The sequence below is a fragment of the Vanacampus margaritifer genome, chromosome 2 (genome assembly GCF_051991255.1).
Source record: "Vanacampus margaritifer isolate UIUO_Vmar chromosome 2, RoL_Vmar_1.0, whole genome shotgun sequence".
Classification (NCBI taxonomy): Eukaryota; Metazoa; Chordata; class Actinopteri; order Syngnathiformes; family Syngnathidae; genus Vanacampus; species Vanacampus margaritifer.
In genome coordinates, this window is record NC_135433.1 from 41211575 (window position 1) to 41228422 (window position 16848).

General features: G+C 39.6%; 1 protein-coding gene across 1 annotated transcript in view; it reads right to left on the bottom strand.

Annotated features, from left to right (window-relative positions):
- atp1a2a (ATPase Na+/K+ transporting subunit alpha 2a) overlaps nt 1-9293 on the bottom strand; it is a 66558-nt gene extending 57265 nt beyond the window's left edge. The window contains exons 1-3 of the mRNA XM_077556086.1: nt 9160-9293; nt 5382-5441; nt 2471-2674 (exon numbers count right to left, since the gene is read on the bottom strand). Coding sequence (XP_077412212.1) covers nt 2471-2674; nt 5382-5441; nt 9160-9249 — 354 coding nt within the window. The 5' untranslated portion in view covers nt 9250-9293. The remainder of the gene's footprint in view (nt 1-2470; nt 2675-5381; nt 5442-9159) is intronic.
- Between the last annotated feature and the right edge of the window lie 7555 nt (nt 9294-16848).

The following is a 16848-nucleotide window of genomic DNA, read 5'->3' on the forward strand; positions in this document are numbered from 1 at the left end:
CATGAAGCCTTTCTCATATTTATAGTGAACATCTTTCACAAAACTCCTGCCATCTGCTGCCTTCATGAAGCCAGCGCTCCGGAACATCAAATCCCTCTCGAAAAGTTTGCTTCTTTCATTTTTTATTTTTTTTTGCGTGTTTATCCAACAGCAACGACACACTCGGCGGACGTGTAAAAAATCCACCGGAGCGAGAAAGACATTTGTTTCCTCGGAAAATGGCTTGTCGCTTCGGCTTCCCGGCGACGTTTCTCCGGAATGTCTCTTTTATTTCATCGCACTCACGGGGAGTGTCATGCTGCATTCAATAAAAGTTGGAAATGTCAGACATTCAACTAGGAAAAGTGACACTTGTCTCAGGGAGTCGATCGGCTGTCTCCCAAGCTGAAGGTCGTGAGTTAGCTCCTCAAACTTGAGTGACTTTTATTGATTTATTTTTTCAATTCTTTATTTTACTCTCTTCCAAGTGTAAATATTACTCTAAAACTGAGTCTATTTGGTCTCACGCTAAGTAGAGTCAAATTTACTCGACAGAATTTACTGTGTAGTGAAAGTGTTACATTAGTTGGTTCATTTACGCTGTGCGCTAGATATAATTTTAGTTCTTAGTTTTTCATAAATATACAGAATTCAGCTTACACTTTCTTTTGTTGCTCTCTAAGTAAGTAAGTAACTTTGAGTGAATAAAAACTGTTGCAATTTCCTTGACTGTGAGTGGAGTATGTCAAAACACAAACTTGTAAAATCCTTCTTACCCCTCACTTTCCTATCTAATTGTATTTTGTTAGCGGCACCTATGCTGCTGTGACAAAACAACATAATATATATTTTTTAGATAAAATATTATTTAAATAAATTAATGATTAAATAAAAAAGATGAAATATAAAAAAAAATGTCCACATTTTTAAGTTGTCAGTTAAAGAGAGATGAAAAGTAGATGAAAAAGTACAAAATAAAAAAAGCCCCAAAAGTGACCATAAAATGCTCAAGAAAATTAACATAAAAAGTCCACAAAACTGTCAAAATCTCAGAATATTGATAACAAAAAAGGCAGAAAAAATGTCAAAAATAGTCCTAAAATGCCCCCCCCCCCCGAAAAAAATTACCATATGTCCATAAAATTGCCAACAATGTCATAAATTTGACAGAAAGACAGAAAAGTCTAAAAATGTCTGACAAATAAAGTATGAAAAATTACCACAAAAAAAAAAAAACGAAAGACGAAAGGTAGAAGAAAATAATGTATTGGATGCAGCACATTTTTCTGTTATGGTGTAGCTCAAATCAGCTCCTGGGCCCTCAGTCCATTAGACTAACACTAAGACACTGTTTCGTTCGTCACAATGTTCAAATGTTTTGCGGCTCCACACAGATTTTTGGTTATTTATTTCACCTAAAATGGCTCTTTTGACAGGAGAGGTTGCTGACCCCTGCCCTAACCCCTTAAGAGGTTATGATTTCTTTCCTGTGTTTTTTGTGTTTAAAAGACTGTCATTTATCTCTTTTTACTTTCAATTTGGCAGACATTAGCGCCACCTGCAGGACACAGTTTTTGCTCTCCTTGTTGGAAAACATCTTGTCGAAACATTTATCAAAGCATCTGTCGCGTGTAAATGCACCACACGTCTTATTAGCGCTAAAACGTGCTAAGAGGCAGCGTGCGTTGTTCATCTGATGGGGGAGGATCCGGCCGGTGCATTATGTATGCGTAGAAAATGATGGAGCTGCGGGCTTTGAAGCGTGCGGCGGAACACGAGTCGCCCGCCGAACGTGGCGAGATGGCAGGGGAGATTAACGTTATCGGCGCCATGCACGCGCGCCTCCGATCCGCCTCGCCTCGCCCCCCTTGCGACGCCCGCCATTATGCAACGCCTCTAAATGCTGAATAATGATTGCGTAATGACCAGCGGCCATAAAACGCACTATGAATGGCTGCTCGGCTCCATTTGCTGGAGTATTTAAGCGGGCTAATGCAGCGAAGTGGGAGACACTTGTCTTCTTTCCCTGGGGGAGGCATCTATTATTCTTTTACTAGTGCAGCATTATAACTCCAGTTTTTCCCACAGATTTGAAATCTACTTTGGTGGGTGGACTCGGGTGGGTGGACTCCATTCGGGGGGGATTCAGTATATATTTTTATTAAATTTTCTTGAAATCTACTTGGGTGGCCCGCCCAAGTATTAACATGGTGTGGGAAACACTGAACTCGATTGTGTTTGTAGGCGCGTTTCTATGCTACAAGACTGTCAACAAATGAGAGGTTCAGGGACATTTGGCCATCCATATTTTTGGTCCATCACCTTTACTTTTGAGCAGAGGTCAACCGAATCGGATTCACACCAGAGCTTGTTTAACCACCAAGTGTGAACACCAAATTTGGTTCTGTTGTCAAAATAGCGATACGCTGCTGGTGAGTCGGTTTGTTTGTCTGACAAGAGATATATACATGCTGTGTCTGCAGGGCCTCACGTTGTCGTTGACCGGCTCGTCCTCTGTGGCCACCTGGATGCTGTAGGCCAGGAAGCAGAGGATGGCGCCGATCCAAAGCAGGATGGAGAAGCCGCCGAACAGCTGGCGGCAGAACTTTATCCACTCAGGCGTGGTGGGCGGTGGCGTCAGGGCGTTTGGCCCGTCCCGGGCCAGAACCTCGGCCGCCTTGGCGTTGGTGAGGCCCTGCGGGAGAGAAGAGGAAGAAGACCTTTATTTTATGACAGAGGCTGCAAAGGTACTCATTAGGGGTGTTCCATATCATACCTTCTACGATATTACCGGTGTATTTTTCTGGGTGATAAAAATTGAAATATCGCGAGATTGACGTGATGACGTAATGCGTAGCATCATATATCTTCGTGTCCATTTGGACGTACATACATCTTTTGCTGCTGCATAAAAACAATGTCGGAGCGTGTGAGCCAGTTCTGTCGCGTCTTCGGCAAAGTGGGAGTGAGCTACCTCCGTCGTATGGAGGCTGCTCGTTGTGCAGGAAAACTGTTGCCGTTAAAGTTAGTTAGAGGAGGCGCAGGCTAAAGACACGCGAGGGGGACATGGAAACGGCTCGTGTTGTTTGGCGTGAACAAAAGTTCATTATTGGAGCACTGTTGTTTAGACGCACTTCTTTTGAAAAAAAAAAAAAGGCAGACGGTGGTTGGATAATACTAAAGCGGTCGCGTAAAGTTTGGCCAAGATAGACAGACCGAGGTGTTTATTTTACCGTGACCGGTAACTCGCCATCTCGTTGACGTGAGTTTGTGATGCTAACCGGCCGCTAAGCTAACGTGCTCTCGACGAGACGGCGTGCTGCTACGTAAACATGCACATTTGTGTTATTCATACCGGCTAGTAATGTCTACAAGCAATCACGGCATTTTCTCACTCCTCTGATCATTGACCAATCAGAGACTTTCGCGGCAAAATAACTGGTTGCGGCAAAATAACCATTGCCTAAACAATCGCAGAAGAAAAACATTTTTCAACAATACACTTGCCTGCGATGTACAAAGCATGACGCTACAAACTGACTGATACAACATGAGGATCAACCACACAGGAGAAAATAATGGACTTTCTTGACCCATGCAATTTGCCACTGACTGAAAGTTTGTGTTTTCTTTTTATTTGCTAAGTAAATGTGCTTTATGTGCTTTAAGCAGTTATGTTACAATTAGACCTCACAGGGCAAACACTACTTGGCTTGTTTTTATTTTAATTTCTTTCCACTACGGTTGCTATATTTTCACTTTGTTTACATTTCAACAGTGAAAAAAAGGTGGCTTAAATATTGTGCTGCAATAAAAGTGCTATTATTCCGAAGCACCACTCACAAAACTATTGTTCAGAAGTTATTACCAATATCGTCAAAAATATAATCACCGCAAACTTCTTTGAAATATCAAGATATACTTTCTCCATCACTCATACTCTGTACTTAATATTTCAACCACGTTGAAATATAACTCTCCTATTTACATCTTCTCTGTCATTAGGTTGAAAAAAGTAGAAAGTACAGAAATCCATTTTCAAATGCAGTAAAATGCGGGGCAAAGAAACAAAAGTATTGCTTTGGCGCCATCTGATGACATCCTGGTGCCGAGGAACTGTTGAAGTGAGTTGAGGAGCTCCATTTAAGTAAAAGCCATCCTATGCTGCCATCTTGTGGCACCTACTGTCAATTAGGGTGTTTTAATGGTGTCAATTATTCACAAGATATTGTTACCAGTTTTTACTAAAGAAAAGTATGAAATGTATATAAAAAACTAGATCCCAACCGATATGTATTTTTTGATATTTTTCCAATTTGGCAGAATGAAATTCCGATTAATCGGCCAACTAATTTAAAAACTATATAATCAATAAAATAAATTCATTTTATTACATGCAAAACAATTGATAATTTTACAATACTTTTCTTTAATATTTGTATAATTTTTCATCTTGTTTTTTGGTCTTATGTTGTAATGCGGGGGGCGGGGGGCAGCAAATATCAGCCTATATATTGCCAATATTAATCGGCCGGCTAACAATAAAACATAACGGGTTTCATAAAGTGCAATTTACTGTACTTTGGGACAAGCCAAGTAGCAACTGTAGTGTTGGATATATTCCTTTAAGATCTTATAGCATCTAGCATCAGGAACTGCATGTGAACTTGAGAACATGACTTGTGGCCTACTTCTACTCCTTGCGGGTGTTGTTATTTTATATTTTGTATTTTCTCATTTAAACCGTACAATAAACGGCTGAAAGTGCATCGACGACTGTGGCTCTCCTTGCCCATATGAGAGGGCATCACATCACCTTTAATGGCTCTATGTTTTTCCAAACTCAAGCGGTAGTGCAACGTAAATTTGTTTAGAACTTGAACTATGGCTTGCACCACACACAAAAAAAAAATCGACTTAAGTAGAGTACCCGAGTATTTATACTTTATTACTTGCCCACACCGTTTTGTGGAGTACTCCTGTCCAGCCCATTTAACAGCCCGAGTGTCATAAAGCGACGCAATGCTTCCCCCGCACTGTAAAACTGCTGCATGTAACTTTATTGAACATTTTGTCCTGATTTTTACACCCAATAAAATCAGGCACAAAATATAGATTTGCCTCGGTCACACAGTGTGTGTGTATGTGTGTGTGAATGTGTGTGCGTTGCGTGTCGTACTTTGATTTGCAGACAATCCTCGTGAGAACTCATTGACTGCTTGGCTTGCGTTTTAGTGTGTCAACACATCAATTGTCTGTCTGGAAGCTCGCCGACTTTTTTTTTTCCTTCACAACATTTTCATCCACCCCCAAAAAGATAAGTGTGTGTGAGGGATAAAAGATAACCAAGGTGAACGAGGACACTGGAGAAAGAAACATATTGTACGTGTTTGTGTATGTACCGTGGAAAGGTCCAGTCCATATCGCTTGCTCAGGTCATCCGCTGAGATTTTGTGGTCATCCTGCAAGAAATGGAAGATGTATGTGAAGCAGTTTTGTCATACACACACTCCATGTTGCTTTTAGTGGTGCGTGGCAGCCCCGTGAAATAGTCAATGAATAATTTAAAGTACCGTTTAATAATCAAAACTGCCTGTAAATAAATTAAAAATACATTACATTATTAAAATTCCCTTCAATAATTAATAATTACTTACTAATAGTTAATACGGTCATAGAATATATATATATATAAATCAGCAGGTAGTATAAAAATATTTATACAAAAAATATTAAATGTATATACTGTATATATTTGGTAAAAATGGATGAATTCCCCTTTTTTTTTACATTTGAGTCAAATGGTATGAATTGGATATAGGAATAGAATTATGTCATGTTAATAGTTGTGTATTAATTTGCGTTTTTTAATTGTATGATTTTTTTGATAATTTTACATTAATTATATATGTATTTATCGTATTGTATTATTGTTGGATAGATAGATAGATAGATAGATAGATGTACAGTATACATTACATACTGTGGTGCCTTGAAATACAACTTTAATTCATATTATGACCACGTTCATTACTCCAGATACTCTCATCCCAAATCATCTTTCCTTATTGAAATGAATGGAAATGCCATTAATATGTTGCAGCCCCAGCCCCAACACCCAAAAAAAACTAAAACCTTTTTATAAATGCGTTTTTTTTTAAAAATAGCACTCTATGTTGTTCTGTCTAAAAATGTATTGTGATAACAAAATTACAACGAAATTAGAATTGAACAGTTAATGCATCTTGATTAATAATTGAGTCTGTCATTGCAACTTTGTCAGCGAAAGGCAATATAACAGAGTCATGTAGACAAACAAAGAACAGTTTCACTCAACTACTGCAATCGACGCAGTAATCTACAGTGAGATTGGTCATTAATCACAGAGGACAAAGAATATGTGACAGTGAGTATATATTGTCTGTCTTCATGTGTTTTAAAGTGGCTACTACACTATTTGTGTTATCCTGTCTATTGAATGTTAGCATTATGCTAGCGGACTTTTATGTAAAGTTATGTTGTTGTTTTAATTACACAACGTCACATTAACAAGTAGTGTCAACAATCAATTCCACGCAATCAACAGGATTCTTAGCAAGCGCCACTTGTCTAGGTGTAACCAGGAATTAACGGGTTTCATTTTTTACATGAAAATTACAAGTCACTGAAGCATTCCTAAGGTCCACTGTACTGTACACTCCAACCATAAATCATGTTGACAGACAGCCAAAAGCCAGCAAAGACAAGGACAGGCTGACGAAAGCCAAGCGCAACACTTGTCAGGGTCCTTCCCGCCAAAAAGGTCCGCCTGACAAGTGGTGCATCGTAAGATGGCCAAGCGAGAAAAAGTGAGGCCACATTTCACGACGGCGTTTCTGACAGAAGCGCAGCGAGTGGCCACACGCTGCTGGTGGCCCACAAATTATTCAGTGTTGGAGTACAAAGCGGCCCAGCCAGAGGGCGCATTGGGGTGGGCTAGGGAGGGGGGGTTGCAGGGATGAGTTGAGGGGGGTCTCTGCTGCTTGGATGGCAGGCCACTTGTTTGTATTTATGAGATTTTGTAGTGTGTGTGTGGTGGCGATTGGGAGTCATCCTGATATCAGGCTGAATGCAGAGTCGGCACTAATCTATGACAAAAAATGCTAAATGCTAATGCAATTAGCAAGCATATTAGCAGGGACATCAGGACACAGGACGGATACACTCGATCAAAGATGGATTAATGTTTAGAATGTTTAGCTATTTGTTAGCTCACATTAAGAAAATTGAATAAAAAAAATACAGATTGGTAAAGATCTTAGCAATCTTTTTTTTTTAAGGCATTGTTTTGTTCGCCTAAACACTTAACAGTTTCTCATCATCTGGACATTACGTTTTGGATAGTTGACCAATCTTATATTAGTGCAAAGTATAAGTGTATTGGTTTTGTAAGATTTTGATATTTTTAGCAATAGTATTATTATTATTATTGATGGCTAACTTTTCTAAATGTGAATCTATTACTGCGTATATACACCCTTTCTTAGAGTGGGCAAGCTAGCTATGGGGTAGATGCCACGGACTTCCGACTTCCGGGTTTCACACATCAGCGTCGTTTCCGGCCACTGATGGCCGCGTTCCAAAACTCACAGCCCAGCCCCTGTGCCCCCCCAACTGCGCACTCCCGCCGGGCGTCTCAACTCTCTGAAATGCTTCGGACAACTGAGGCAGACACACTACATGCTCGCACCCGTCGACGGGAACGTGCAACCGAGGGGCACAAAGGCGGAAGCGCAAGAACTGAGACGCGGCCCGCACGTGGCAAACAGGAAACAGAAACAAGGCGGATGTGTGAAAACCAGGGATGTCCCGTCTCCTCCGTGGTATATACCCCATTACTTTTGTTAGCCCTGACACATTTTGTTTTTTTAAATGTGGATATTTTACGAAAACATCAGTAAAATCCAACTCGCAACCACAAGAAAGTTTACCAGAATGTTATGTACCATTTTATAGATAGCTACAGTTTGCCTTTTATATGGCTCAAATTGTTATGATTTGTGTATCATGCTTAGGTTAACGTTTTGGCTTTGTGTCCTGTCTTGCTCGTTAGGTTTTGTTTTCGCCTGTGCTCGTCAACCTGTTCCCTTGTGTCATCCAATCATCTCCCCCAGCCACTTGTGTCTTGTCCAGGTGTCTCTCGTTGTCAGTTGGCTTCATTTTTGGCCCCGTTCAGACGGAAGCAAAGCCATCTTCGTTCCTCAAACAAATCTCGTACACACAGAAGCATTTCAAGACTTGCATGTGTCCAAAAGAAGACGCTGAGGACGCTTAACGGCTGTTATGTATATGCCAAGTCTGGAGTGGCGCTGTAGCGCAGCCCCAAGGAGTTAACGCAAAGCGTAGAAGAAGAATCAGCAAAGAAGACGAACTATTTTTTTCCCTAACTTTATTGCAAACTACAGAACAAACATGGCGTTGCATGTATCAAAACAACATGAAAAAGTCGAACACAGAAGAAGTGACAATGGCGGGTGATTCAAGTACAACACCGCTTGTTGAAAGTGGGAATAAAGAAGCTAAATATTTTGCTTCAAAAGCATAAGCAAGCTTAGGAGGCTGCGCAAAACGACTACGACATGGCTATCCGCCATTGTTGTTGACAGACGTACGCGAGAATTGGCGCATACGTCATCAATGTGCGACAATGCGTCGTCATCGAGCTGCGACCATTACGTCATCGCCGGAGGAGTATGCTGCATATGATGTCCAGACGGACGCGTACGGGGCGCGTTTTGAAATCTTTCCACTCTGAAGCCCGGTTTCAAAAGTGATCAGTTGCAAAAGTGATCGGTTTCAAGCTCCGAAACTGCACCATCGAACTCCGGCCTGAATGGTAAGAAACTTGTGAGGATACATTGAAACTGGCTTTGGTGTGGACGGGGCCTCAGTTTCCTGATTTTGTTCAGTCTTTGTTAGATCATTGTTGTTGTCACCACTCTTGTAAACTTTTTTGGTTTTGTTTATTTAGAGTTTTACCCAGTACCCCTGTTAGTATTTTTTGTTAAATAAATTGTGTTCAGTATTCCATGCATCCCTGCCGTGGTTGTCCTGCCTACCTGTATTTGAGTCCTTCCCCACCAGCTCACCGTGACACAAATGCTAAATGCTAATGCTAGTAATGAATGTTAAGAAGCTTACCAAGGCCACCTCCTTCTTCAACTCATCTAAGTCTCGGTTCTTCTTCCTCTTCTCTGGACCGCACTGCAAGGACCAAGACAATATCATCATCGTAAGAGGGTTACTATTTTTATCTATATACAATATTATTAAGATGTTGTTGTTTTTTAGCCAAATATCTTTTTTTTTTTGCTTTTATAGTTGGAAATTTCCCCAATATTTCATATAAGATTTTATTTTATTTTTTTAACCAATCACAGTTTCCATGCAGAAATTAACAGCTAAACTAACTAATCTAAAATTAAATGTAATACCTTTTCAATAAATTTTAATGCCATTAATTTTTGCTCATTTCAGTACAAACCCAATTCCACTGAAGTTGGGATGTTGGGTTAAACATAAATAAAAACAGAATAAAATGATTTGCAAATCAAAATAATAAAAACTTTTATAATTTTTATAGCTGCAACACTTTCCAAAAAAGCTGAAACAGGTCCCCAAAAAAACGATAAAACCGTTGAGGAATGCTCATCAAACAGATGATTGGAACATCCCTCAGGTGAATAGCCTAATTGGGAATTGCTCAGTCATTCAAAAGCAAAGATGGGGCGAGGTTCACCTGTTGAACAATTGCGTGAGAAAATAGACAAACAGTTTAAGGACAATGTTGCTCAACGTACAATTACAAGGAATTTAGGAACACTTAAGGATCAGGAACCCTTCAGAAAACCAATGTCAGTAAATACAGCAAAAGCCATTTATCAACAACACCCAGCTTCTCTGGGCTCGAGCTCATCCAAGATGGACTTATGCAAAGTGGAAAGTGCTGTGGTCTGACAAGTCCACATTTCAAATTGTTTGTGGAAAATGTGGACGTTGTGTCCTCCGGGCCAAGGAGGAAAAGAACCAATCGGACTGTTATGGACGCAAAGTTCAAAAGCCAGCATCTATGATGGTATGGCGCCGTGATATTGCCACTGGCATGTGTATCTTGCACATCTGTGAAGGACCCATTAATGCTCAAGATATAGGTTTTGGAGTAACATGTCCTGCCATCCAAGCAACGTCTTTTTCATGGACGCCCCTGACAAGACAATGCCATACCACATTCTGTACGTGTTACAACGGCGTGGCTTCATAGTAAGACTGAAGAGTAGACTGGCCTGCCTGCAGTCCAGACCCGTATGCCCCATTATGAAGCGTATAATACGACAACAGAGACCCCGTACTTTTAAACAGCTGAAGCTGAAAGAATTCCACCTACAAAGCTTGAAAAATTTGTGTCCTCATGCAATTCCCAAACATTTATTGAATGTTTTGAAAAGAAAAGGTGATGAAACACAGTGGTAAACTTGTCACAGCTACATGAAATGTGTGGCAGCTTCCAAGGTAATGATTATTTGCTAAAAACAATTAAGTTGGGCAGTTTGAACATTAAATATCTTGTAGTGTATTCAATTAAATATAGGTTGAACGTGATTTGCAAATCATTGTATACGGTTTTTATTTACGTTTCACTCAACAACTTCATTGGAATTGGGTTTGTATAAAAAAAAAAGTGTACACTGTACACCTGGTACGTACAATAATAATAATAATAATGTTGTTTTTTATACTCACCAAATTTAAAGTAGAATATAGTTATAATGTTCAATACTAAAGCCATTCAATCTTTATTTATGTTTATATCTTGCGCGCATTCACACTTTCATATCACTACACAAAAGCTCCTCACACATGCTAATAAACGCCACTAAGGGAGCGTTGAAGTCACCTGCCACTGTCAGTCTCCGCAAAGCGCATGGCGGCCGGCCGGGAGAAAACAGGCGCAGAGGGAAAAGTAATCAAACGGAAGCAAAGGGGGAGCGCCGAGCCCGAAATGGCGTCTGGCGGAGCAATTCTCCTACAAGATTACCCCCATGTCCTGCCATAAAGCTAAATGGAATGGGGCCCGACGGCAAAGAATAAAAACACAATTGCGTCATTATGCAAATAAAAATCAAGCCGGGAACGATATTTCCCCATCTCATCCTGAGATGTTAAGTGTGTCGGAAATAAAGATAAAGCAAGGCAGTCGTAAGCTTTTTTTTGTTTGCTAGCTAATTTGCTTTCAGGGAAACGGCACATTTTGCGGGCGTATTCGATAGCTCAGATCGTGATTTTTTTTTTTCAGCCCCCAAAGACAGTTAATTTGGCAACCTGAAATTTGGTAGTCATGTCTATCATAAGTACACCCATAAAAAAGTCTCGAGAAACCTTCCCTAAAAAGACACAGGAAGTCTGCCATTTTGGCTCCTTTAAAATGGAAGTCAACCTTCAACATTTCTTGACAATAATATGTTATATGTGACCTCACTAGTCTGAACATGACATTCTGATTGATATTGCATTTGTGGAATATATGGAGTTATGAAGCAAAATCCAGCCGTTTATGTCCATCTCAGGGGCGGCCATTTTGCCACTTTCTGTCAACTGACATCTCAATTGCTCAGGCAACGACCAATCACAGCTCCCCTGTTTTCTGAAGCTGAGCTGTAATTGGTTGTTACTGAGACCTGGACAACATTGATGTCATCTTCATTCGACAGCAAGTGGCAAAATGGCTGCCCCTTGACATGGACAAAAATGGTTGGATTTTGCTGCTTAAAAAAATTCCACAAATGTAATATTAATCAGAATGTCATGTTTAGACTAGTGAGGTCACATATAATATATTATTGTCAAGGAATGTTTCCGGTTGACTTCCCCTTTAATGAAATATCATTTTATTATTGTCGAGATTTTTGGGGGGGAGGGGTTGACTTCCCCTTTGCCATAAAACTCTTGAGATAACTCACATATTTTATTTATGTATTTTTAATTCAGCCCCCGAAGACAGTTTCACTTGGCAATCTGAAATTTAGTTGTCTTGTCTATCATGAGTAGCCCCCCAAAAAAATGTCTCAAGAAACAATGCTTGAAAAGACACAAGAAGCCTGCCATTTTGTTTCAAAGGGGCCATTTTAGTTTAATCTTGGTCATTTCCTGGGGTCTTCCTAAGGCAAACGCCCCCCCCCCCCCCCCCCTCAAGATTTTGTCCGATTGCTACCAAAATGGTTCCAAAAGTACTACAAAGATGATTGACATGATGTGCCAATTATTGGAGTTTTTATCATTGTATATACGGGTGAAAAATGGTGACAAAGTTTGATGACTTGTAGCATAATATCAAACTATAGTGATAACCCAGCTCATTCTCTTTTTTTTTTATTATTCAGCCCCCAGAGACCAGCAACCGGAAATTTGGTAGCTATGTCTATCATGGTTAGAACCACAAAAAAGTCTCTAGAAACCATGTTGTGAAATGAACAGGAAGTCTATTTGGGTTTGGAGCAGCCATTTTAAGGTCATTTTTTATGTCCATAATAGTTTAGCAGTCATCCGACGTGTGAGGAGATGCTGGATGAAGACATTCCTTTGTCTTTTTTATACCAAATACTTCCCGAATGAGGCCTCTTAGTCTTGTGGAATTTCCCAGTTGTAGGGCGAATAAAGGCGTATTCAAGTCTTATCTTCCCTCCCGACAAAGGAAGCCAAGTAGACCAGAATCTCCACAAGGGAAATCATTGAAAAAGGCCATTTGAAGTTGAAGTTTGACCGTTTGCTGATTGGCCAGCAGATTCAGGCACTGCTCGAGCAATCAAGGGGACAACCTCGCCTGTCAATCATCACAGCTGCACCACTGATTTGCAAGGGGGGGGATTGCGACGAATCCTCAAGTTAAAACGAATGCTAGAAAAACTACAGACAAATGGCCAATACAAGCACATTTAAATCCGTACAGCCACCAAATATGGCATTCACATCAGAATGGTCGAGGAAATTCCTACATTTAAATCATATTTTCATTTTGAATAAACTCATGTTTATGCAATCAAAAATTTTTGGGGGTGTTTTTTTTACATTTTTTTTTAATTGGGGGGGTGGGGGTGATATTTAGCTAATTGCATCTAATATTTTTTTTTTCAAATATTTTTTCCAACAAATAGAAAAAAAAATATTTTAAAATTTGTGTTTGTCATTAAATATTTGTTGTTTTTTCATTTATTTTTTTATAACACAGTTTAATTTAACTCACAAACTTTATGAATACAGTTCTCAAAAAAAAAAAAATTGGTTCAATTGTAGTTTTTTTTTTTCATGTCTTATTTTGTTTCATCAAGTATTTACGGATTTTTCCATTCAATATTTTTAGTCAATCACGGCTTCAACCAGGGGTGTCAAGTTAAATTTAGTTGCAGGCCACTTTGTAATTAACTGCTTCCCTTAGACGGTCGTTATGACGGTGAAATAAAATAAATATTTAATGATTATTACATATACTGTACACAACAAATTAATGTATTACTAGTTTTGAAATCAGACGTCAAGGATAATAGTTTTTTGCTCAAGTTACTGTTCAGTGGGGAACAAAAGAATTCTTACAAAATCTCAACATTATTATTTTTTACGTATGAAAATTAAAAAGTGTTGGTTGAGATTTCAGGAAGTAACATGAAAGTTGACACACGATTGATTTGCTTTCATGGGCCACATAAAATTATGTGGCGGGCCGGATATGGCCCCCGGGCCTTGAGTTTGACACCTGGTGTACATAAACTTTCTACATAAAATTCTAATATTCCGTTTAACACTTCTCAGTACATTTGAATGGCTTTCATTTTTATATTCTTTATCACCTTTATCGCTGTGGACAACTTGTATAAAGGAAAATTGCAATTATATTCGTCTATTATGTTCCCGTATTTGAAAAATATATTGATATAAAGAAAATCAATCTATTTTCATTAGTAGATTATTTTTGTATGCATGCAGATGGGTTTTCATTAAAATCGTACCTGGCCTATTCAATCAAGTCTCGTACTTTGTATTGTGTTGTTTTGTTCATTGTAATACATTATTCAAGTCAAATGTCTGTTTTATCAATCCAAAACAACACCAGCAGCGCATGCGTACACATATTTCGAACCAAAATGTGCTCACCAGATGTTAGCAATTTGACAGCCCAATTTCCACATTCCAATTGCATCGCCTAACAAACAATGTGAACGACATTTCAACCACTTCAACGAAGAAAGAAAGACACAAACTTACCCCTTTGCCCATGTCGGATGTCCACAAGCCGCCGGCTTGAAAAGTAAAGGACGGCACTCTACCACCCCCACCACATGTGGCTTTTTTGGGGGCCTGACACTGTATTCTCCCCCCCTCCACTCACAGGGGTAACCCGAGCCAGGCAGCCCTCCAGTCCCCCTACAGGCTCCCCTCTGGAGGTGAGAGGGGTGATCCGTGGGTTGAAACCCCCAAACACTAGCATACAAACATGCACACTCCTCAAAACAACACATTAATCTGAGCCGTCAACACATGAAAGCAGGCAGCAGGGACCAGTTAAACAATGGAATACTGTAGATTACCTTACTACAGTACAGTATATACTAACAGGGTTTTTACATTCTAAGAAGAGATTTGTTGAACCAATTTGAGATTACAAATTAAATTGCTGTCCAACTTTTTTTTTTATATCTAAAAACAGTTGAGTCAAAAGTAACCCATTTATGGTTCAAAAATGGACCGATCCACATAAAGGATCTGACTAATATTTACACTGAAAGACCCATTTATTGACTCAAAGTTGGGTCAAATCGACCCAAGTAGAGGATTGGTTCATTTTTGAACAGTTTTAGAGTGTAGATAGTAAACTGAAACCTCATCAATAAACATCAGTGGCAGAACTACATGTTAAGAGTTGGGCCGGGCTGGCGTGCCTAAGTCAAAATGCCAGGGCCGACTTTTTTTGTGCCAGTCCAGCCCTGAACACAGCTGACTCAAATGATCAGCTCATCAGCAAGCTCTTTAGAAGCCTGATAACGATCCTGTTCATCAACCAATCATCAATCAGGTGTGTTGGTGGAGGGAGACATGGAAAACAGGAAGGACAGTGGCTCTCGAGGACCAGAGTTCCTGGCCCCTGCTCTAAATTGTGGGCCGGTCTCTTAGCATAAAATTGAGGAAAATAATTAAATCGCTGCATCAACTCCAAAAGGAACCGGCCCACCTGGCATCTGCCCTGAATGCCAGATGGTCAGTCCATGTACAAAGTGTGCGTATGGACAAACATGTTGAAAAAATATCTCAGACTAGGTAAGTAAGGGGCCAAACAGATTTTTTTTTTAGCATATCGTCGATGCTATGTGAAAAACACTTACGTCTATTTATCTCATTTTTTAAATTGTTATGTTTTTGGGATGAATCTAAATGCAGACATGCCAAAAAAATGTACAACATGATCATAAAAAAAATAATAATAATTTATTAAAAATTTGAAGAAGAAAAAAGGACAGAAGTGTTTTTCACATAGCAGCGATGAAATAATATATAATATAATATTGATTTTTTTAATGACCTCTATATGTTTTTGTGATTATAGAAGAGGTTGGGAGAATAAATGAATAATTAGTTTGTGATTACCTAATTATTACATAATTTGACAATATATTAAAATATTCACGACAACTCACGACAATGCAAACCCCATCTTTCATCATTTGTCCGTTTAGGACCACCGTCCATTGGCTTCTAGTTTGTTCAATGATGTTTATGTTTTTCTTATGACAATGAGTAAAACATGCCGACCGAGTGAATGGAATTTAAAATGGGCCACGTTTTTGTCGGTCGCACAAAGTGGATACGTCTGGTCACCACAAGGTTAAAAAATACAGTCGCTATTCAAAGTGAAGCAAGGGGTACAGGCGGGGGCAGCTGATATTAGCGTTAGCATATTGGGAGCATACGCCAGCGGGCCCACGCGACAGATGCCACCGGTGATCCTGCGACACCGCCAGCCTGGCATATTTTCACGCTGGCTGCCAACGCGTGCGTTTTGGCTTCTTGCCTTCTGTTCCTTCTTCTGCACTTGTGCGCTTCAGGCGCATGAGTCACTTTATTAGGTACGCCTGCGCAATCTACTATACGGGGAAAAATTTTGACGGTGAAGGGCCGGACTGGTTTTTCAACCTTTACTGAGCCCAGGCACACACAATCATGTGCTAAACTTAACCAAAAAAAAAAAAAGAGAATTACACACCTTGTGTATTTAAAACAACTAGCTTAGCCTTGAAGTCCTCTAGCATAATGCTAACGCTAATTAGCATCTATATTGCAGTGCTATATAACTCAACAGTGGCAGAAAAACTCCAATACTCTCAAATTGTTTTTATGTCATTACCTTATGTTTTTATGAAGTACAAAGAATATTATGGAGTACTATTTTTCTTTCTTAAAATTCCCATTAAAAAAACATTTTTTTCAGGTCGGAATGGATGGCATTTCATTCATTTCAATGGGAAAAGATGGTTACAGTAGGTGCCGCCTGGATAAAGGAGCAATTATCACCGAATGTTCACACATGGATGTCATGCAGGGCATATCATTTTTTTGAAAGTATTCCCAAAGTGTCTCATTAACATGTCTGCGGCATACTTTTGTCAAAACACCCCAAGGATCAAGAATTATGTATGCATTTTTACAGCATATATCACTATATCACGCAGTGATGAAACTGGCCTGAAAATTACACTTGTCAATTAATATACAGTATTAATGTGTGGGCAAAGACAAATAAACCCCGCCCCCTTGTAGAAAATGTATGCTAATACATGCCGTGCAGGC